Source organism: Cryptotermes secundus, unplaced genomic scaffold (assembly GCF_002891405.2).
Source record: "Cryptotermes secundus unplaced genomic scaffold, Csec_1.0 scaffold609, whole genome shotgun sequence".
In the NCBI taxonomy this organism is placed as follows: Eukaryota; Metazoa; Arthropoda; class Insecta; order Blattodea; family Kalotermitidae; genus Cryptotermes; species Cryptotermes secundus.
In genome coordinates, this window is record NW_019727102.1 from 199,948 (window position 1) to 224,088 (window position 24,141).

The window sequence follows — 24,141 nt, forward strand, 5'->3', positions numbered from 1 at the left end:
CACTTTATCCACCAGAAATCCCATATGACCTGACCTGGGCTCGAACCCAGGCCGCAGCGGTGGGAAGCCAGCGTCTAACCGCGTGAGCTATGACCGTGAGCAGCCGGTCTTTTCTGATGACACTGTCTAGTTTGGTATGTAGAACACTGTCTCCAGACGCAGGATCCTGCTACAAAATGTTGGTATGCACCTACTAGACTACACGGCGTCAGAACACTATAACATTAATTCACTCATTACCAGTAATAATACGGAGCTGGGTTAGCTCAGTGGTATAGCGACAGCTAAGGGCTGCACGACCGGGGTTCGATTCTCGGTAGGAGCAAGATTTGTCTCTTCTCCATAGCGTCCAGACCTGCTGTGGGGCCCACCCAGCCTCCTGTCCGACGGGTACCGGGAGGTTTCTTTCCCGGGGGGTAAAGCTGACAACTCACCTCCGTCCAGTGCAAAGGTCAAGAACAATGGATCTATACCCCCACGCCCNAGCTTCATTGTCCACCATAAATCCCACTTGAACAGACTCGGGATGGAACGCGGGCCGCCGCGGTGGGAAGCCAGCGACTGACCACTTGGGCTATGGCGCGGTCTTTACCTTTATCTTAGCAGAAGTAGTATCACAACACGAGGCAACCGGTTTCGGCTGGGAAGAGAGTGAAAGGATCGCTAGGGGCTGTTCCGACGCTTGTTAAGACTGCAAAACCAAGGACCTCCCCCCCTCACCTGACTCCTGACCGAGATTAGAAGTGTGTACCCCTTGAGTACAAGAAACCAGTCACGAGTGAATACCTGAAACAAGAACCGCCGCTAGAAAAGTTATACATGTGGGTGGTGCCATGGAAGAAAAAAAAAAAGGTAAGCCCCCCTCCATACACACACAGTTTGGCCTTCCGATCGAATTTACAGGCAAAACTGTGACAGTTTACCCCCTCCCTTTCCTCCCCATACAGGCGCAGATAAAGCGGCAGGCTTCATGCCACAATCACGGTCTTCCAGCCTATAATGTTGAGTCACACACGTCACGTGCTACGGTCCTGCAGGCAGAACTGACGGACTGACGGGTTTCCCACAGGCCAACAGTCCAAAGGACTGGCCGGCCGGACGCACCACACACGTCAGTTTTGCCTTTCAGTCTTCAACTGTGCAGGCCGAACTGAAGGCCAAACTGTGTGTGTATGGGGGCCCTAAGGCTATTCCTGTAACCGGCCATGGAGGCCCTTAGGGTTGTGAGACGTCGAGGCTGTCGCATTTTCTTTAGACTCACAGATGGCGGTGAGGTTGTTAGTCTAACGCGTCGGCCGCCCTTTACCCCCCAGGAAGATTCCTGGTACTCATTTCTGTTAGAGGCTAAGTCGACCCCAGGCCCATAGTGCGGCTGGAAAGATTAGGTCAACTGAAAAAATCCACCTCATTGGAACCGGAACCCTCGACCTTTCGGCTTGTAGCATAGTGCCTCAACCAACTACGCTTAAAAAAATACTTCGAATAGTAAATTCTTAAAGGACCCCGGCAAATAATGCGGGATAGCATAGTCGGTATAGCGACTTGTTACGGGCTGGACGACCGAGGGGTCGGAGTTCGAGTCCCTGTAGGGTCAATAATTTTCTCTTCTCAAAATCGTCCAGACCGGTTCTGAGGTTCACCCAGTCTCCTATCCAATCGGTACGGGGGCTCTTTCCCGGGGTAAAGCGACTGAGGCGTGAAACTGACTACTCACCTCCAACTAGTGCCGTGGTCAAGAAACTGTGGATCTATACATCCACTCCCCAATACGTCTTCATGGCGTAGTGCTTAATTAGTTAAGCACAGGGACAACTTTACCTTACCTTTACCTCTAGTAAGGGCTCTTCAAGGCCGCGCCATAGCTCAAGCGGTTAGTCGCTGGCTTCCCACCGCGGCGGCCTCGGTTCGATCTCGGGTCTCGTCAAGTGGGATTTGTGGTGGACAAAGTGGCGCTGGGGCGGGTTTTTTTCCGAGTACTTCGATTTCCCCTGCCAATTTTCATTCCACCAAATTCTCCATCATCATAATCACCCAGGGCAGGCCACAATAGGCCAATCAGTGGCCGCCGTGCCGAGTGGACCCAGTTGGACTCCACCCCCCACTAAGCGAATTTAAAAAAGCAAATGGGCCCTTCACTTATTCACCTGAGAACGGAAACAGATCTCAAGTTTTCTTTCAGAATACCTGTGACATTGGCCAATTCCACAAGTCAGTAATGCAAAGTGTAACACACCATTCTTGGCTTGAAGAAGAATTGGCTAAAGACGAGTATGGGTGACCTCGATACTAGATGACATACGTATCAGGTCGTCTAACCACCCGCAACACAGATAGCAATCATGTCCCTAATCACAGAATTTGGCATCGAAACACATCAAGGTCGACCAGTATTCCTAAATTGAAGCGCAGCGGAAAACCACACATGGAGCTCCAGTAATATGCAAAGGACAGACAAGGGTAACATTAAGTAGCAAGTCCAAGGCCGACTGGTCCTAACGCACAAGTAAAAGAAACACATTTCCTCTGGCAATGATCATGACCTTATTACATGAATGTCCGAAGGTCACTGAGTCACCATAGTACACCACTCCAACACTGCGGTGGCGGGTTCGAATGCTGTCCACGTCATGGATGTACGGTCGCGGTTTTCTGGGATGTTATGTGGCTTTTCGACGTGACAGTCCCCTATCCGTGGTGTCCTACCGAATGTCTAACAGACTAATCAGAAATTAGATAACGCAGAAGACGAACTTAAGAGCCGGATAGCTCAGTCGGTATAGCGACGGTCTAGGGCAGTGTTCCACAACCTTCTTCTACTCGCGGCACACCATGAAGTATCGACTCAACACGACACACCAAAATGTTATTCCCCTCAAAGACGCATGATATCAGACAATTAATATAAATACGTAACGTGATCAAGTTATTACTATAATATTATTATTGTTATTTTATTATCATTAAACAGAAATCGACTCGTGCATTTATTAACAATTACTGAACTTTAATTCACTGTAGAGTGTAGAAAATACACTTCTATTACTATTAAAGTAAATACAGTAATTCTACTCATGCCTTCAATGTGACACTTGCGCCTGCGTAGCTGCACACAGGCGACTGATCCGTGGTGGAATCGTTCACAACGCAAGTCTCATTTCTTCATCGATGGATTTGAGCCGCTCCCTCTTTGATGTCTTAATTTCAGTTAATTTCAGCCCAGTTCACACAAATATGTAGTTGAAAATGGCGATAACACATTAACTGCCATCTCGGAGATAGCCGGGTATCCACTCCTTACTGCCAACCAAAACGTATCCAAAGGCACTTCGAGAAGTTGTAGTTTCAATGTTCTGTCTGCTTTTAAATCTGAGAGTTCCTCTTGTATATTAATCGGAAGATGTTCTGAATTCACAACAAATGGATCACGAACCCAGTCGAAATCTTGTATACTCTCTCCAAAATACTTATTGAATTTCTGCTGCAGCACTTCTAAATGTTCTTTAATTGTGTCCATCACCACTTTATTGCCGTCAGCAAGTGGCCATACAGTCGGGGACATCTCAAACGACCCATCTGTAATTCTCTAACTAGCAACCAAAATTTGCGAACTACTTCAGAGCACAGCTGTGACAGAACTGAAACAACTGTAAAACGCGGGATCTCTACTCTTCAAACGGAAGAAGTGACACTATACCGACTTATTTTTGAAATATTTATAATTTTAAATGAAGTCCAACAATCGGTGGGTGCATCGTTACAGGAAGAAAGTCATAAGTTGAAGAAGCTCTAACTTCTAACAAACAGGGGCAAATAACGAAATAGCGTTATAAAAGACAGGAAACCCCATGCTAATCCCTGCAAATTAGGGAAAAGCACGTATACAGAACATGCGGCAAGCATATCAAAGAAGCTGCGTAGATGTGAGAAAAATAAAAATATATCAGTAATGAAAATTATGATATAACAACAACTATGAATAAATAATTTTCGTTTAATTTCTTAGAATACAACATTCCCACCTCATGACTCAAGGTACGCGGGTTCAAACCCGGCGAAGGTCGTGGAATTTTTAAGGGCGGAAAAATTCAGGGAACAAGTCCTCCGGGAGGGACTTTAAACCGTGGGTCCCGTGTCGTAGATTTACGGCACGTAAAAGATCCTCAATGTCTCTAGGAGACCTCTGAGCAAAATTAGGTAAAAAGTTTCCCGCCCAAGTAGTTTCCAATGCCTCCGGTAGATGGGGAAGCACCGGGTACCACTGCCAGCCTCGCTGGCTGAACAGGGCTGATAGCGAGCACCAGTACCGGCAGGGTATGGCGACTGGTAGAATATCAAAGGGGGACGTACAATAGACTATTAGTCGCGGTGCATGGGGAAACCCACCCCCTCCAATAATAATAATAATAGAATACAACATTACTGTACACAAAAAAATCACAGCATGTAATATAGAATGAACAAGCATCATCTTATTTAATCAGTGCAGTGGCTGAGAATAAAATACAAGCACATGAAACACGGTAACAGGGATAAAATGAAACGAATAAAATTCGACAATTAATTTCTTACAATAGGTAAAAGTTCGCGTCACACCTTTCACCTTGTGACGGCACACCGGTTGCGGAACACTGGTCTCGGGGCTGGACGGGAGGTATTTCCGACAGGTACGTACAAGCAATTTTTCTCTATTCCACAGCGTCCAGCCCGGCTCTGGGGTCCGCCCAGTCTCCTCTCAAATCATTACCCGAGGCTCGTTCCCTGGGGGTAAAGCGGCCAAGGTTGGCCACTCACCTCCATTTGGTGCCGAGGTCAAGAATGGTGGAGCTATACTTCCACTCCCCGATGCGTTTTCATGGCGTGTTAATTAGTTAAGCACAGGGAAAACTTTTACCTTTTTTCTGAGACCGTAAGAACGTTAATATAGATTTACACTCTAATACACGGGGCTTCACCACAGGCCTTCAGTACACAGAATGTAACCCTAAACATCATAAGCTTAGTAGCTTAGTAACTTCCGACTCTTACGGCTGGGGCACACCGAGGAAACTGGCAACCGCAACGCAACCGCAATTTCCAAGAAGTGTTATCAGCCTGAATTGAACACATGTTACTGAATGGAGCAGCGCAAAGCAATTTCCTCAATTTGCGCTACAGTACTCCATTCAGTAAGGCCGGGTACAGACTAGCGAGCTGTTGCATGTAACGTAACGGTTACTGTAACCACGTCTTCGTATGGACGGTACGTCCATAGTCGTCATGTAACCAGCTGCGAGCGACCCGATCCATACTGCTCGTGGTGAGCTCGCCATGAAGACATAGCGATTCGCAACGCTACTCCTGGCTCGGAGGAAACGTACGCATTTACGAGCAAGCGATTGTGGCGTCCACGAGCCTACTGCGAGTCCCTTTGTGTTCGCAGCAAAAACCGACAAGGCAGTGGCTCGCCGGTTGTGTTACAGAGCGCGCTCGAAGTACGTTCGCGAGCGTGGTTCGGAAGGCGTCCACACTAACAGAATGTGGTTACAGTAACCGTTACGTTACATGCAACAGCTCGCTAGTGTGTACCCGGCCTAACATGTGTTCAATTCAGGCTGATAACAATTCCTGGAAATTGCGGTTGCGTTGCAGTTGCCAGTTTCCTTGGTGTGTCCTTGCCCTTAGATTCATGACGGAGTTCAGACGAGAGAAAACAGCGGCTTCCGTCACAACTGTTCGTGGCCAAAGAGGTTCTAACTCCAAACGAATTTAAATTGTACTGCCAGTAACAGCTCAGTCAGGCTGTATGTACTGCTCACGACAATGCGAGTGAGTATGTGCCCTATCATTGTGATTCGGTTTGAAATTCCGAATGCATGAATCATTTTCCACTAAGCTGTGACCACGCAGGGTCGCCGACCCGGAACCTGAAAGTTACAGAGGGAAGGATTTCATATCGATCCCATCAAAATGCAGCAGCTCATTGGACTGACTGATGAAATGCAGTCATCACGTAGGCAACACGCCGTAGTAGTTCCCGCTTGCGACGACCGTGTACCCCTTCTTCCTCTTCGCCACGTCATCAAGGCCGGTTCTGGGGCCCATCCAGCCTATCTAATGCGTACCGGGGGCTCTTTCCCCAGGGGGAAAGCAGCCGGAGCGTGAAGCTGACAATTAACCTCCAACTAGTGCCGAGGTCAAAAAAAAATGTGGATCTATACATCCACTCCCCCACATGTCTTCATGGCGTAGTGCTTAATTAGTTAAGCACAGGGACAACTTTGCCTTTATTAGAGTCAATTTTACCGACTACACAACACGTTTTTATTATTATCACAGTACATGTTTCGACCTCAAGAGGTCATCCTCAGGTGTACGAACAACTGTATAATTACACGCAATCACATTCGTTTTTCCACTTATTCGATCCTGTATCTTATTCAGGCTTACGCTCAATAATATATCAAGTTCTTATAACACATAAGTTAAAATATTATTCTAAATGTTAAAAGTTAAAATTTAAAATTTCGTGAATCGAATTTCAATTCAGATCACTAGTGTGCTTTCACTTTCACTTATACAGTCACTTCCTACTTACGCTCATCACTGCGTCTAGTTCACTTTAACTAGTTTAATTATTATTATTGGTTAAAAGTTCATGAATTAAAGTTCAACTTTATTATATTGGTTGCACTTTCACTTTTTTGGAGCTCTCGCTGTTCTTCCGCGTCCTTTGATTGCGTGTAATTATACTGTTGTTCGTACACCTGACGATGACCTCTTGAGGTTGAAACATGTACTGTGATAATAATAAAAACGTGTTGTGTAGTCGGTAAAATTGACTCTAATATTGATTAAATACACAACAGGATGCAAGAAACAATTAAACTTTGCCTTTACCTTTATCATTCCCAATAAGGTAAACCCCCGGGAAACAGTCCCGGTACCCATTGTTATAGGAGGTTGGGTGGACCCCAGAGCCGGTCTGGGCGATTGGAGAAGTGAAAATTCTTAACCATACCGGGACTCGAACTCCGACGCCTCGGTCGTCCATCCCATAGCCAGTCGCTATACCGACTACGCTATCCCAGCTCCTATCATTCTCAATAAGACTCGGAAAAAAACAAAACAAACAGAAGTTTCTTTTTTTCTTGTTGGGGGGGGGAGTCAAACGGAGTCCCCTAGTACTGCGACCTAAAATGGGCCTACTATATCATTCCCGAATGGTACACGAATATGAATTGTTGATGGGAGGACAATTGGCAGGGGAAAATCAAAATGCTCCGAGAAACACATGTCACAATACCACTTTATCCAGCACAAATCCCATGTAGATTACCATGGGAACGAACCTGGGCCTCCGCGGTGAGAAGCCTACGATTAACCGGCCTGAGCTATGCCAATGTTTACAAAAATGGCTTCAGTAATGATAACACAGCCCATATCAGCTGATTTAACCCAAGTTCAACAGAAGCTGTATCAAATGATTTTTGTTTTTATTGCTAGTGGGGTGGGACTAAGTCCCTTGTACTGCGGCCACTTCTGGCCTATTGTACCAGCCCGGGATGATAGGTGAGGGTGATTGTGGAGCAATTGGTGGAATGAAGATTGGCAGGGGAAACCGAAGTACTCGGAGAAAACCTGCCCCAGCGCCACTATGTCCACCACGAATCCCACTTGACCAGACCCGGGATCGAAACCGGGCCGCCGCGGTGCGAAGCCAGCGACTAACCGCTTGAGCTATGGCGGGGCCCCTCATGGCAGTTAAATGTTACTTCTTGTTTCGGAGGCTGATTTATTCAACGCTATACATGCAAGAACTGCGACAAGCTGTTAGCTGTAGTTGTCCTATACATTTGCAAGATATTAAAACTGGGTGTGCCTCTGTACGCTTGATTCATTTAAGACACAGCGCCCGACAGAATACAAATGCATTCTATGTCGCCCATTTATTATTTATCATTATCATTATGGGACACATTAAGCTGTCAGTAACATGTATAAACAAAGTACACTGCCATACCGGGGATCCATAAGGGATTATCCTGCTAATACTTGTCAAGACGCAGAATTGTTGCAGTCCATTCTGTCACAGAACGAAATCTTAACCGTACATCAAATTGCACGGTAAATACTGCACAATTCATTCAATGTAGGAGGCTACCATTCAAGTTATTAACTAAAGTAAGGGTAAAGGTATCCCTGTAACAGGCCGTGGAGGCCCATAGGGTTGTGAGATGTCGAGGCCCCCACATTTTCTAGACAATCGGCTCACAGATGGCGGTAAGGCTATCAGCCTTACGCGCCGCTCTTCTTTTACCCCCAGGAAGATTCCTGGTGCTCATTTCTGTTAGAGGCTGAGTCGACTCCACGGCTATAAAGCGGCTGGAAGGATTAGGTAAACTGAAAAATCCAGTAACCTCATCGGGAATCAAACCCGCGACCTTCCGGCTGTAGCATAGTGTCTCAAGCAGCTACGATGATACCGTGTGCCCCTAAGTTTAGATATTTCACTGTAGAATCTGAAAGCAGTTAAATATTTTAAATCAAGGCTCTAGAGTCAAAGCAAATACAAAAAGAGAGAGAGAGAGAGAGACGGAAACGGAAATTTAAAATGCCATTGACAGTCGATGGAGGGGGGGAAGGGGAGGAAGCAAAACAAACATTAAATGTCTTTAGTATCACTGTGTACTCCGGAACGAAATATACGACACCAGATCGAGCACCCAGCTTGATCTATCGGAGTAACCGTGAGATACTGCTAGGGAGCAAAAGCTTATAGGCCTACATTAAAAAAATACATAAAAATAACTTAACAGTGTTAACTTTCAAATGCGCATGATCGTGCCATAGCTCAAGCGGTTAGTCGCTGGCTTCCCACCGCGGCGGCCCGGGTTCGATCCCGGGTCAGGTCATGTGGGAATTGTGGTGGACAAAGTGGCGCTGGGGCAGGTTTTCTCCGAAAACTTCCCGAAGTACCCTATGAAAATTTTGTTAGGAGATTTCAATGCCAAAGTAGGGAGGGAAGACATTTTCAAACCAACAATTGGGAATGAGAGTTTGAATGAAATTACTAATGATAATGGAGTTAGAGTTGTAAACTTTGCCACATCAAAAAATCTTACTGTCAAAAGTGCAATGTTCCCACATCGCTCAGCTCTATGAGTAAGTAAGTAAGTAAGTACTTCAGTTTCCCCTACCAATTAGCATTCCACCGACTGCTCCATATTCATCTTCATGTATCATCTGGGGCTGGTACAGTAGGGCCAACAGTGGCCGCAGTACCAAGTGGACTCAGTCTCAACCCATGATTCGATTACGATAGGCATTATCGCGACGACAAATCTCAAACACCATACACGAGTATTTTTGGCTTTCACAGCGGGGAAAGTTAACATTGTGGGATTCTGGGCTATGATACCATGTAGCTGGAAGGGTACAAACGTTTCGGGGTAACCTGCTGCCGTCATCTTCAAGGTGAACCCAGAAGATTACAGTAAAAAAAAAGTAAATCTATCCCCGTACCAGGCCGTGAAGGTCCATAGGGTTGTGAGACGTTGAGGGTCCCACATTTTCTAGACAATCGGCTCTAAGATGGCGGTAAGGTGGTCAGCCCTACGCGCCGGCCGCGCTTTAGTCCCCAGGAAAATTATTTAATTAATTCTTGGTACTCATTTCTGTTAGAGGCTGAGTAAACCCCAGGGCCTAGTGCGGCTGGAAGGATTAGGTCAACTGAAAAAAATCCAATATTACTCTGAAAAATAAATACGTGAACGTAATGAATGTTCATCTGAAATAAAATAATTTGTATAACAATTCGCGTACCATACGCTGAATTTTATAATTATGTGATTATGACCGCCTCTGTGGTCTAGTGTTCAGAATTCCTGGCTACAGATCCAGAGGCCCCGGGTTCGATTCCGGGCGCTACCCGTTTTTCTGAGAAGTACTGTGTCTGTAACGGGGTCCACTGAGCCTCGTGAGGATAATTCAAAAGCTATTTCAAAGAAATAGCGGCTCCGGTCTAGAAAACCGAAATTAACGGCCGTGGGGATCCGTTGCGCTGACCACGTGACACCCTCTATCTGCTAAAGTTGGCATTCACTTCGCCGACAAGCGGCGGTCGCTCGGTCGGTGTAGTTCGCTTGTGGACTAATGCCACGGAATTTGTTTTGTAATTATGATACGACCGGCAATATAGTAATACTAGCAAAACTGTTTCCTATGTTTTTAATTACAATGCAACAATAAAACGTAGGCTATTTCCATATATACAGAATTTCATGAACGATTTTCTGGACATGTTCCATTACCATGAGGGCACACCATGGCACTTTGGGTAGGATTTGCGGGAATTTCTAAACATAAGTTTCACAAGTACATTTGGAGACAAGGTCATATCGAATGGAAACAGACTTCATATATCAATATTTCGGGTTGGGGTTTGCAGTCTGTTGTCTATGAAAACCGTCCAAGAGTTATTCAAGTTATGAAGGGAGCACAAATACGTCAAAGGCTTCTGTGACCTCAGGCATAACCTAACCTCAGCATTTCCAAGTGTTCCAGTGTGGACAGTAGTCATTTTGAAGATGCGTTATAACGCCATGGTGAACAATTTATGACCCATCCTGTACTGGTAAATATGCAATCATTTCAGTTCGAAATTACGCCTTCACAGGGCAAACTGCTAGTTAAAAAGATTTCAATTGGTACTCAATACATGAACAATGTAATCTTGATGCTTTACCATGTAACCACGCTAACCACAGACGATATATTTCACAGCTGCTACATAAAGAAGCACGTTTACAACGACTTCGCTCTTACTTATGCTGTTATATCATGGCAAAGATGGCGTTTCGTCATAGCTGTGAACAGAAGCTTCACACAGGATTAGGCGGGTGGATACTTAAGCAAAGTGGTAGAAAGCTTTCCAACCTAAAAGCAGTAACACCATACAGATAACTGTCATGTGTAAAGTGTGGTTATAGACGGGGTTTAGCTTGGTAACTCGATTTACCGACCACTTATACACACGACTGGGAACTAAAGCCAATTACAGTGCCACCCGTAATCACCACAGCACCGCTAAGCCTTTTCTACCCTGCTGTCTTCACCAGCCGTTCCCTGACAACGGCTTCTAACACTGTGGATTCTTCAGATTCACGCGTTCAGATCCTGTCTTCACAGCCTCCCGTACAGAACTGCCTAACAAATGGCTCTGTACCTTGCTTATAACATCTCGGCACGGAGCATGTGGAAACACCCTTTCCAACAGTAACTATTATTGGGTACGTATTCGTTGCAGCGGGGACGTGTTTACCGAACCGTTGCGCAGAAACAGTCGATATTTACAGAATATCCGCTTAGCAACAGGTCTCTAAGCCACATAATTATAAATTAAATTATGTTGGTGGCAAAAAAAAATCTCTTTTTAAGCAGGTTACTAACCTCCACAAAGAGTGCGCTCACAAACTACAAGTAACTGAAATGCGTAATAGAGTTTTCTTTATCCGCTAAGTAATTCTGACAAGGTAACTAAATAAACAAAAACAAAACCAACTCCGTTGTTTCGGCCCGCAAGCGAACTATACCGAACTAGCGACCGCAGATTGTCGGCAAAGTTAGTGCCAACTTTAGCGGATAGAGGGTGTCGCGTGGTCAGCGCAACGAATCCCCGCGGCCATTAATTTCGGTTTTCTAGACCGAAGCCGCTATTTCCTTGAAACAGCTCCTCAATTATCCTCACGAGGCTGAGTGGCCCCCTTTCCAGACCCATAAAATCTGGTAGCGCCGGGAATTGAACCCGAGACCTCTGGATCTGTAGCCAGGAACTCTGACCACTAGACCAAAGAGGAGGTCCGAAGAGGCAACTAACCTGTTCTTATTCGTCACATTCTGCTAAAACCGATCTCATTGCTTGACATATTCTCCTGTTGAGATGAAAAATGCGCAGAACATGACAGGCTGTGAATGTTTTAAGCTTGAAACATCCCAATGACGTGTACAGGTACCCGCTTGCAGTATACCAATGCTCTTACTATTCTAAGCCGATGTGCACGTGACAATTCGCGGGTTTTAATCAAGGAACCAATTGAAACCAGGAAGAGCGTAAAGTAGGGGATCCCCAAACTTCATGATTGGTAGCCATGAAGATCCCTTACTGGCTGGCAGCAATTGCAATACACTAAATATTACTTCCTCACACCAGAATATTAAACTGCGGCCCTGAGCCATTTCGAGGCAGGATATGACAGATTACTGCATGCGCCATTAACGTGTTCATTGCTATAGGCAGCTCCGATAATCCGAAGATAAATTAAAAATTTGCAACATTAAAATTGTGTCTTTGAAATTCTCTTATCTGCCTTGTCCAAACATTATAATGCATAAGTTCGAATACTTGTATTATAGTGNCGGATTTCTTCAATTGATCTAATCCCTCCAGCCGCACTGTGGCCCTGGGGTCGACTCAGCCTCTAACAGAAATGAGTACCAGGAATATTTCTGGCGGTAAAGGGCGGCAGGCGCGTAGGGCTGACAACCTTACCGCCATCTATGAGACGATTGTCTAGAAAATGTGGGATCCTCAACATCTCACATTATTGACGGACTGCCTTATACATAGACGTTTTAATTCTATACGATTTAATCCTTTAAATGAGAAGAGTAAATATAATTACCACCTGCCTCCAGTTATTCAGTATTAGAGGGGCTGGGTTTCCCCATGCACCGCGACTACTAGTCTGTTGTACGTCTCCCTTTAATTTCTACTGTCGCCATACCCCACCGGTACTTGTGCTCGCTATAAGCCCCTTTCTGCCAGCGAGGTCGGCCCTCTTCTGGCAGTGGTACCCGATAACTTCCCCATCTACCGGAGGCATTTTTTGCCTAATTTTGCTCAGAGGTCTCCTAGAGACATGAGGATCTTTTACGTGCCGTAAATCTACGACATGGGATCCACGGCTTAAAGTCCCTCCCGGAGGACTTGTTCCCTGAATTTTTCCGCCCTTAAAAGTTCCACGACCTCCGCCGGGTTTGAACCCGCGTACCTTGAGTCATGAGGTGGGAACGTTACCCCTAGACTACGGAGGCCGCTTTACCACTTAACCTTAGTTAGTTAGTTAGTTAGTTATTGGAGAGGGTGGGTTTCCCCATGCACTTAGACCAGTATTGGTCCATTGTGCTTCCCTCTATGATATTCTACCAGTCTCTATACCCTACCGATATTGGTGCGTACCATCAGTCCCGCCGAGCCAGCGAGTTCGGCCTCCACTGGCTTGGTGGTGTCTATAATGCTTCCCCCATCTATCAGAGGCATTAGAGACTACTGTTGGGCGGGAAACGTCCTTGAATTTGGCTCAGTGACCTCCTTTGGAGGTTCTTTTACGTGCCGTAAAGCTATGACACGGGACACACGGCTTAAAGTCCCTCCCGGAGGACTTGTTCCCTGAATTTTTCCGCCCTTAAAAATTCGACGATCTCCGCCGGGTTTTTGAACCCGCGTACCACGAGTCATGAGGTGGGAACGTTACCTCTAGACTACGGAGGCCGCTTACCACTTAACTTTAATATTACACTTAATTTTTCTTACACAGCAGGGAACGGAAACTTGACGCTAACGCCTAAAAACTGACCCTGGCATTGAAGGTCGAAAGAGGACAGTACGGACGGGACATGCAGCACGCAGGGGGAAATGCCGGATACATACAAAACTGTAGTCAGAATACCTGAAAGGAAGAGACAAGTTGGCAGACGAAGACGTAGAAGGGAGGATGGATCGATCTTTATGAAAAAGGGAGTGGCGATGTGACAGTGCGTATGAAAAATTATGTCTTCCAGAATATAACGCCGTATAGTCTGATGGAAGTCATGAGACGTTTTGGAGGGACATGTCACCTCCATCTTCAGAGCTGAATAATAAGCTGCATGTTTCATGCTGATTTTTTGCTTGGCCCACTCTTCAACCTTGAAGATGTAAGCGGCATGTACCTTCGAAACGTTGACTTTCAATGGACTACAGACCATTGTGCCCCAGAAGACACAACTCTTCACGAGAATGCCTCTTTGGAGTTTATAAAAGACGTGGAATTTCTTCAACAGTGCAGCAACTATCAGCTGCTCAAGCTATCTGCTACATAGAGTTAGTCTGGAAAAACGAAGACTAGACGTATTAACTGCTGGAGTTCAAGGAAGCGTCTTTACTTTTATACTTTATGGCATTATAAAAAAAATACCGGTTTAGTAAATCTAGATTAACGGCCGTGGGGATCCGTTGCACTGACCACGTGACACCCTCTATCCTCAAAAGTTGGCACTAACTTCGCCGACAATCGGCGGTCGCTCGGTCGGTATAGTTCGCTTGCGGACTACAGGCCACGGAGTATAGTACAGTTTAGGCATTATAAAAATGTCATATCGCACGCGTGTCCATCGCTGGAGTTTGCAGCCATCACTTAAAATAAAACACGTTTTGAATGTATTTGTTAAAGGCAAAAAGATGACATGACATTTCTTTACATGTGACTGGATAGCGCAGTCGGTATAGCGACTGACTACTGGCAGTAGGACAGAGGGGTCGGAGTTGGAGTCCCGGTGGGGTCAAGAATTTCCTTCTTCATGTCATCCAAACCGGCTCCGAGATTCACCCAGCCTCCTATACAATGGGTACCGGGGGTTCTTTCTCCGGTGATAAAGCGGACGGGGCGTGAAGCTGACCACTCACCTCCAACTAATGCCGAGGTCAAGAAAACGTGGGTCTATACATCCACTCCCCCATACACCTTCTTCACGTAGTACTTAGTTTCGCTTAGTGAGGGGTGGAGTCCAACTGGATCCACTCGGCACGGCGGCCACTGATTGGCCTATTGTAGCCTGCCCCGGGCGATTATGATGATGGACAATTTGGTGGAATGAAGATTGGCAGGGGAAACCGAAGTACTCGGAGGAAAACCGCCCCAGCGCCACTTCGTCCACCACAAATCCCACTTGACCAGACCCGGGTAGCCGCGGTGGAAAGCCAGCGACTAACCGCTTAGTTAGTTTAGTACATGGACAACTTTAACTTTACTTATCTGTTAAGTTTAGTATTGCACTCAAATTACACTTCCTTGCTCTGATTGTAATTAGGCAATTATCACTTACATTACTATACATTCTACTGCTTCACAGTACCCAGCGGACTTCAGATGCTCATAAGCAAAAGGCAATTAACAGGATCCGGTTTCATTCCAAGCGCGCGGTACGGTGATTGTTTCAAGAAGGCCGACAAGGGCAGGAGGGGGAAAGGCGCCTTGTTTCACCACTTAACGATGATTTATACATTACATTCGATAAGAGAAAACTTTCACTGCTACGCTTGGACATACGGGCTTAATGTGCAAGCAATAAGAATGCATTCGATAAAACTAAGTAAAAAGTAAAGGTGTCCCTGCCAGTCACGGTAGCCGAGCGGTCTAAGGCATGTACTGTCTTCGCTCGGAAGCCGGGATCGTGGGGTCGGATCTGTTTCCTGTGAGGTACGAACTGAATTCTTATACACTGCCGGTCACGGTAGCCGAGCGGTCTAAGGCATGTACTGTCTGCGCTCGCTTGGAAGCAGAGATCGTGGGTTCGAATCCCACTCAGGGCATGGATGTTTGGTTTGTGTGGGTCCGTTTTCCTGTGTTTGTGTACAGGTAGAGAGACCTTGCGACGAGCTGATCACCCGCCCCAAGGAGTCCTACCGAATGTGTAAGATATAGAAAAACCGAAGTGAACGGAGAAGTTCATGGAGGTAGGCCTAGGCCCACTGGGGCTGTAGTGCCAAAAAGAAAAATGCTATCCCTGCAACAGGCTGTGGAGGCCCATAGGGTTGTGAGATGTTGAGGGTCCCACATTTTCTAGACAATCAAAGATGGCGGTAAGACTGTCAGCCTTACGCGCCGGCTGCCCTTTACCCCCAAGAATATTCCTGGTACTCATTTCTGTTAGAGGCTGAGTTGACCCCAGGGCCATAGTGCGGCCGGAAGGACTACATCAATTGAAAAAATTCAATGGCCTCATCGGGACTTGAACCCACGACTTTCCGGCTTGTAGCATAGTGCCTCAAACAACTACGCTACTGCGTGCCCCAAAGAATGCATTCGATAACAGAACAAAAAGAACTGAGGAGCCGGGATAGCTCAGTCGATATAGTGACGGGCTATGGCTGGATGGCCGGGGCTCGAATTCCGGCAGGAGCAACAGATTTCTCTCTACTCCACAGTGCCCAGACCGGCTCTGGGATCCACCCAGCCTCCTATTCAATGGGCACCAGGAGCTCTTTCTCTAGGGGTAATGCGGCAAAAACGTGAAGCTACTGCCGAGGTCAAGAATGGTGGAGCTATACATTCAGGACCCCATATTTCTTCATGGAGTGGTGGTTAATTAATCAAGTATACGTTATAGAAACATTTAAAGTGTTCCAAGTAATTCAACATCAAAAGCATTCATAGCATCGCATGTTTCAGGGAAGGTAAAAACCTCGTCGGGATTCGATAATGCGACCTTCCTGCTGGTAGCATAGTGCCTCAACCAACTACGCTACCTTTTTCAAGCTATCTGGTAATACAATTAGTGACTATTTGGACATTATCCACCATACTGTTTCATATTTAAAAACAGTGTTTCTGAGGCTGGACTCTAATGCCTAGCCATTTGGGCCCAATCGATAGAGCTAGTTCCTCCCTCCGGACACCAGAACTAACACAGTAACACAAGGCATAAACCAAACACAACATAAACTATCAAGTGGAGTTAAGAGAGACGTTACACCGCTCCATATACATGAAGCCTTGCACCTATGGCCATACTTACTTACTTACTTACTCATGGAGCTGAGCCCTTCTGGAGGAGCCGCCAATTCTGCAGCTACTCAACAATTTCCCAGCATTTTATGGAACCCGAAGGTTCATTACCGTGTTCACAAGAGCCATCCACTGGTCTCTATCCTAAGCCAGATCTATCCAATCCATAACATCACATCCTATCTCTCTAAGATCCATTTTAATACTGTCCACCCACCTACGCCTTGGTCTTTCCTGTGATCTCTTTCCTTCTGCCTTTCCCACCAATATCCTATACGCATTCCACGTCTCCCCCATTCGTGCTACATGCTCTGTCCACCTCATTTTCCTTGACTTGATCATTCTAATTATACTTGGAGAAGGGTACAAGTTATGAAGCTCCTCATTGTGCAGTTTTCTCCAACCTCCTGTCACTTCATCTCTCTTCGGTCCAAATGTTCTCCTCAACACCCTCAGTCTATGTTCCTCCCTTAATAGTTTCACACCCATACAGAACCACAGGCAAACTTATAGTTTTGTATATTCTAATTTTTATGTTTTTGGACAGCAGACTAGAAGACAGAAGGTTCTGTACTGAATGGTAGCAAGCATTACCCGAGTTCAATCTTCTCTTAATTTCTTCCTGAATCAGGTTTCGATCTGTTATCGTTGTTCCCAAATATCTGAACTGTGCCACATTTTCAAAACATCTGTTTCCTATCTTTATGTCATGATTTTGCCCTGCATTTTGGTGACGAGACAGCAACATATACTTAGTTTTCTCTATGGATAATGTCTAAAAAGTCAGTAACTGCATTAGTGTACAATCGTCACAAACTTTCAGACCTTAGTTATCTGGGAATACAGTTCGATGTGGACATGGCGATAACATTCGTCTGGCTCCTGAGATGGAACCTGTTGGCCCTATCAGCCAATCTCGAAATATATGGCATACAATTCCATACAGACATTGTGACAGCACATCTCTTGATCCAGAGATTGTGTGTGACTCAAGTTTCTTCCATAATTTTTTGGTCATCTCCACTACCAAGCTGTTTCACGAGGATCATTCTACTTCATGAAATCAACCAGTTACCAGAGACATGAGCTGCTTACCACAACCTCTGATTGATGTATCCGCTTTTTGCTGACATTTCAGTGAATCTTAATACTGATCGTGAAGTTGACCTTGTTAAGAAGTTGCATTCAATATAAAGAGAAACCGCAGAAGTTGGGAAGCAAAACATATAAAAACATTTCGACAGGAAAACATAAACTGCCGACCTTGTAAAGTTGAGCAACAGCAACACACGAACGGAACAGCACTTCATATTCACAGCGCGTCTAAACCTTGTACCGATTACACCTGAGTAATTTTCAACTCATTGGGCTACTTTTTTCCCGTCGGATAAAAGAAAAAGTACGACATGAAATAGGGCAAATGGCTCTGAAAGTTAAAATCGCTATTCCATTGAGAAGGACGCTGGATCAGAGCTATATAATAATTATACCACTTACGAACTGGACAACCTGGTTCTGACTTTATAACATGAGGAAGGGCCTCGTCGAAGAATCATTTCTTAAGGCGACTTGTTTCTTGCCGTTAATTGCACGTTCAGTAACTAAGGCGACAAACGTAATTGACACAGGCGACAGAGCCCACTTAAAGCTATTAATTGGTTTTAAATTGCTGACTGTGATTTGTGTGCATAAACAAACTGGAGGCATCAGAGACAAGACCTATCATAAGCTTCGGTTGGTAAATTATACCTTCACTCCGACATCTCAGATGCAGGTCATATTCTTCTTTTACATTTCCCTCCGTATAATGCCTATAATACAGGATTATTCATAAGTCCGTGAAACATTTTGAAAATTTATAATAAATAGACTACGAAACGGATACCAAATTTGATTACACTGAAATAGAGATAAACTTACGATTTTTTTTTACATAAGTTTGATTTGTTTCATTCTGGTCCGTCACACTAACAATTACAAATATAAATCACTCCGTCCAATCTGACCTGTAAGTTTTTTACTACATGAAAAGTACTGCCAGTAGTGATGTTTGTCCTCTGAAGATGGTCCACAGAGACCGAAACATGTAAGGGTGTTAAGTTTTCATGTAGTAAAAAACTTACAGGTCAGATTGGACGGAGTGATTTATATTTGTTTTTTTACATAGTTCACAGATGCTCAATACTCCGTTATATTTAAGAACACAGGATACTTCATAACCTCCCGTCCTACACATTGATCTAAGGTCGGTGGATAATGTAAACTGGCTGATATTTTTTAGATATGAATGTTAATCGGAAGCCGTAAGTACAATAGGTCCTTGTAATACTGTAGATTTGAATATACTGCGGCTCTGATCATGTCCCCGAATTTACTTGTCTTACAGCTCCAGGATAGCGACTGAAACACGTCTAACTAGTAATATCAGCTCTACAATTGTATGCTACGCGTGCGTTATTTAATGATTTATGTAAAATTAAACATTTCGGCTATGAGTATGGGGTTCCAACATGGAAAACTACTTCAAAAGAGTTAAGACCTGGTGAAATCAGACAAGAAGTGAACTGGTCAAAACGTCAACAAGCATCAATAGTACATTGCTAACCGATTTCTATGGAAATACAAAGGAAGCGGTTCAGGAGCTACTGTTCGCAAGGGGCAGCTGAAATATTTCAAAGGGGTTGGCCTGAAAACGTTTAACGGAGAACCCCATTTTCCTTGGCACTACAGCCCCAGTGGGCCGAGGCCTACCTCCATGAGCTTCTCCGTTCACTTCGGTTTTTCTAGATCTTACACATTCGGTAGGACTCCTTAGGCCGGTGATCAGCTCGTCGCAAGGCCTCTACCCGTACACAAACACTGAATATCCATGCCCTGAGTGGGATTCGAACCCACCATCCCGGTATATACAGTAATTAAGGTTCACGCCGGTCACGGTAGCCGAGCGGTCTAAGGCACGCACCGTCTTCGCTCGCTCGGTAGACGGGACCGTGGGTTCAAATCCAACTCAGGGCATGGATATTCAGTGTTTGTGTACGGGTAGAGGCCTTGCGACGAGCTGATCACCGGACTAAGGAGTCCTGCCGAATGTCTAAGATCTAGTAAACCGAAGTTAAGCGGAGAGTTACATGGAGGTAGGCCAAGGCCCAAAGTGGGGCTGTAGCGATAAAGAGAAAAAATATTAAGGTTCACGGTTACGTAAAACTCAGTTTCTTTCTTAGGGATGAAAAATGTTTTTCAAACAGTCTGTAAAGAGAAGTGTGCAAACGAGCAATGTCAAGCAGGGAAGGGTGGAACGAAAGAATTCATAACAGAGATACAGAAAGGAAAAGTTACGTAAATTACATGCACTTGTTATAGCTTGATTTTGTAGAAAAGAGGATCGCTGGTAACCTCTGGGTGGAGGTGAAGTGAGTCACAACAAAATCTGTCGCTGAAACGTTCCGAACAGCTGTTGGGACACATTCAAACAAACAAACAAACAAACAAACAAAACAAAAACCAAACTCTCTGGTTTTAGTCCGCAAGCGAACTATACCGACCGAGCGACCGCCGCTTGTCAGCGAAGTTAGTGTCAACTTCAGCGAATAGAGGGTGTTGTTTGGTCAGCGCAACAGATCCCCACGACCGTTAATTTCGGTTTTCTAGACCGGAGCCGCTATTTCCTTGACACATTCAGACATGCAAACACCAGCAGTCAGAACTGTCCGAGACGTACTTCAGTACTAAGATATTTACTGATACTTTTCACACATCACAGACATTTGGTGAAATAATATTTCCTGCACGAGTTGATCCACTGGAATGTTAAGTTTGTATATCGGTACTTTGAGGCCTCGTAGAATTAGTAAATATGACATAAATGGTTTTAACGAATGGTAAAAGAAACTGCATATATACAGAGCCTTCAAAAAGCCAGCGTCAGTACCGGTTTGGTTTATTAGGAAACTAATTGGGACCTTCTTCATGTGAGAACCGTATATGGAGATTTCAAATATGAACTGACTTTAATATTAATTTCACGTGACGTTTAGTGGCATTCTATATTTATTTATCCGATAACTATGATTCTTGTATAAATATCTATATATTTAACTTGAAAATGTCCTCTTAACTACGTATATGGATCAGAGTGCAGAAGATATTTTAGAATATTTAGTAACCTCATGGGGCACGCCGCGCCATAGCTCAAGCGGTTAGTCGCTGGCTTCCCACCGCGGCGGCCCGGGTTCGATTAAGTGGGATTTGTGGTGGACAAAGTGGCGCTGGGGCGGGTTTTCTCCGAGTACTTCGGTTTCCCCTGCCAATCTTCATTCCACCAATTGCTCCAAAATCACCCTCACCTTTCATCTGGGGCTGGTACAATAGGCCAGAAGTGGCCGCAGTGCAAGGGACTTAGTCCCACCCCACTAGCAATAAAAAAAACTTATGGGGCATGTTCTTAGAATTGAACAATGCAGTCTTTGTTGTAAAGGGACGATCCACTGGCATACACAAATATTCGTAATATCCTTAACGCACAAGCCAACACAGCTGGATGTTGTGGAAAAGATTGGCATACAATCCAGATTTTCTATAGCTATGAGTAAAATCAGATAAATTACCTTCTTAGAAAACGCTGTGCGACATATTAACATAAACACATTTTCTTTTCAAAACAACAACTTCTGGGAATAATTAATAGCCTACTTTTCCTTGAGACGACACGGGCCGCTTATAAAACGACTCGTCCAACAATTCATCTATTGTTACGTTGTGTATTCGTTGCTGCGGTATCTATGCGGACACTGCCGGTGTTGCCCCTTTAGAATAGACCCGTGTAACATGTAAATAAACTCTTCATGTATATAACAGTGAAAAGTGTATAACAGTGTATAGTGCATAACAGTGTGCCATTCGGCACTTAAAATTTAACATCGGATGTGTGAACATCAACGAGAATAAATCACCACCACTATGCAACACAATGAGGTAAGAAGTTATTTCCTTTTGAGAACGCCTGTACTGCATTCCCCTCCACACTTGTCAGCATGCTGGAGCTCTCCCCGCCACTACCAACACTTCTCCTGCTCCGCGTCGGAGGACTGTCACCTCTAAGTACTAGAGCTGTACCCAGCCCTTGTCTGGAAACGATACACGTGCGAACACACAAAATGGTGGGGGGGATTCATGAAGTACGCCGTTGAGATGGGTTCAGGTGCCATGATATACATAAAGATTGATTCAGGCATTCAAAAGCTGATGAGAGGGGGATACATTCACAGACAGCATGGAGATCGCATAAGCCTACTTTCGTTACTCCGTTACTCAGACGGTATGTTGTGGCTATTTAAGGATGCGAATAGAGCCAAAAAGATCAAGTGGACATCAGATGAGCACTCACCCATGACGCCGAGTTGCTGTGGGGTGAGCTGTTGCGTCCCAACTTCGCCTGCGGCAGCAGAGAGGAAGGGGGGAAGTACGGTGGCACCAGATACTGAGGACTGGACAGATCCCTGCCGATGGAGGCTGCGCACACCCGGACTGGCACTGCGACGTCCACCCCCTGGTTGGCTTACCACATCTGCGACAAATGGCACAAAACAAATTCAAGGTTGGGGGAGAGAAAATATCAGAAAATGCACTCACGGCAGGACAAACTTCCTGATGCAATAAATATTCAAAACGTGTACACTATGTTCTTAACGTAGTGCACTCCCTCCGTCTGAAATACTTCCTGCAGACTTTACTGTGTCCGATACCATTCGTCCAGATGTATGATTCACTACCCTGCTTCGACATGTAACAAAGAAGACATGGGGAGCGTTTGGGTTTGGGGCTTGACATCGACTAAACATTACCATTCCTTAAGCAAGGAACGGTTATCTAATGCATATATAAATATGTAACTTACCTGTCGGTCTTCTGTCCGTTTCCTATTTCCAGTTTCAAGCACTGTCGCTGATGACACTTTCAGTTCCAACTGGCAAACTATGAAGTCAGAGTCAAAGTCACACTGCGACTGACGGTCGGTCGGTCGGTCGGTCGGTCGGTCGGTCGGTCAGTCAGTCAGTCAGTCAGTCTTGTGTCCAGCCAAATCTGGGGCTCATGACCAGATATTTATTACCGTTTGACAGTTACGGTCTTGTTGTGAGGCGCCCTTTCTGACGAGAGGACGGGTCTGTCTTTTGTATATGCTGCTGGGCCTTGCCAGCGCAGTCTTTCTCGGGTCCGGGTCCCTTGGGACTCGCGACCATATTTTACTGCCCCGGATTTGAGACTTCCCTTTTCGTCGCTTCCTACGAATCGTAGGGACACGATGGTCAAACTATGAAACAGCAGACAACGATCATAATCGCCCGAAAGCCGGAAGAGTAAGGAGACGTCCACTGCTAGGCAACTGCTCGGTGAACATATTCTCGCAGCAACGAATACGCAAACAACAATCGCTGTAAACACACTTCCTCAACAAGAGAGAGGCTGTTTTCTGCGTGGTCCGTGCAGAGGGGTTATAAAAAGAACAAAGAAGATCGTTTGAATTAGTTGAGTTTCAAGACGCCAGCCTGCCACGATATGAGCTTGGAATCAGAATTCAGTCCAATCTTCGGAGTTTGCAGCTGCCAGAATAATTGAGAAGAAATTGCAAGAAATGAATTAGACTGTGCAAAGAAGGCTTCATATGTGATGTGAAGTAAAGTGACACTGTTATGAATCCGTTGCCAGGAAACAGCTAGTGGAGAGGAACCCTAGTGTATTTGCAGCAGTGAGCTGTAAAGTGCGGAAGTTAGCGACGGCGCTGTGATTTCCTGTAGTTCCTGGTGCTGTGTCTAAGGTGTCAATATATAAACACAACAAACTCCGTGGCTTGAGTCCGCAAGCGAACTATATCGCCCGAGCGACCGCCGCTTGTCGGCGAAGTAAGTGCCAACTTTAGCAGATAGAGGGTGTCGCGTGGTCAGAGTAACGGATCCCCACGGCCGTTAATTTCGGTTTTGTAGACCGGAGCCGCTATTTCCTTGCAATAGCTCCTCAATTATCCTCACGAGGCTGAGTGGACCCCGTTCCAGAACCACTACTTCTCAGAAAATTTTGTAGCGCCGGGAATCGGAACCCGGGACCTCAGGATCTGTAGCCAGGAACTCGTGACAACATACAGTTGATATGAAACAAGTAAACGAGCACAAACGTCAACAGTGCAAGACGTTAAAGCTTCAGGAAGGCAGTGGAAGTCCATACTTGCGGAAATTATGCATGAAGATACTACGTCATTTCTGTTTGTTTCTCTCTGCATAATAAAGCATTCACAGACAGCAGCCGCCATTATTTTTTTCTCAAACTTCTCGTTATTTTTCCATGCACG

The 24,141-nt window shown here is 45.3% G+C and overlaps 1 protein-coding gene across 2 annotated transcripts in view; it reads right to left on the minus strand.

The window, feature by feature from the left end:
• Nucleotides 1–24,141, minus strand: part of LOC111864433 (mitoguardin) — a 182,355-nt gene that overhangs the window by 124,372 nt on the left and 33,842 nt on the right. For both annotated transcript variants that reach the window (XM_023851670.2, XM_023851669.2), the window contains exon 4: nt 22,186–22,365. In XM_023851670.2, the coding sequence (XP_023707438.1) occupies nt 22,186–22,365 (180 nt within the window). The remainder of the gene's footprint in view (nt 1–22,185; nt 22,366–24,141) is intronic.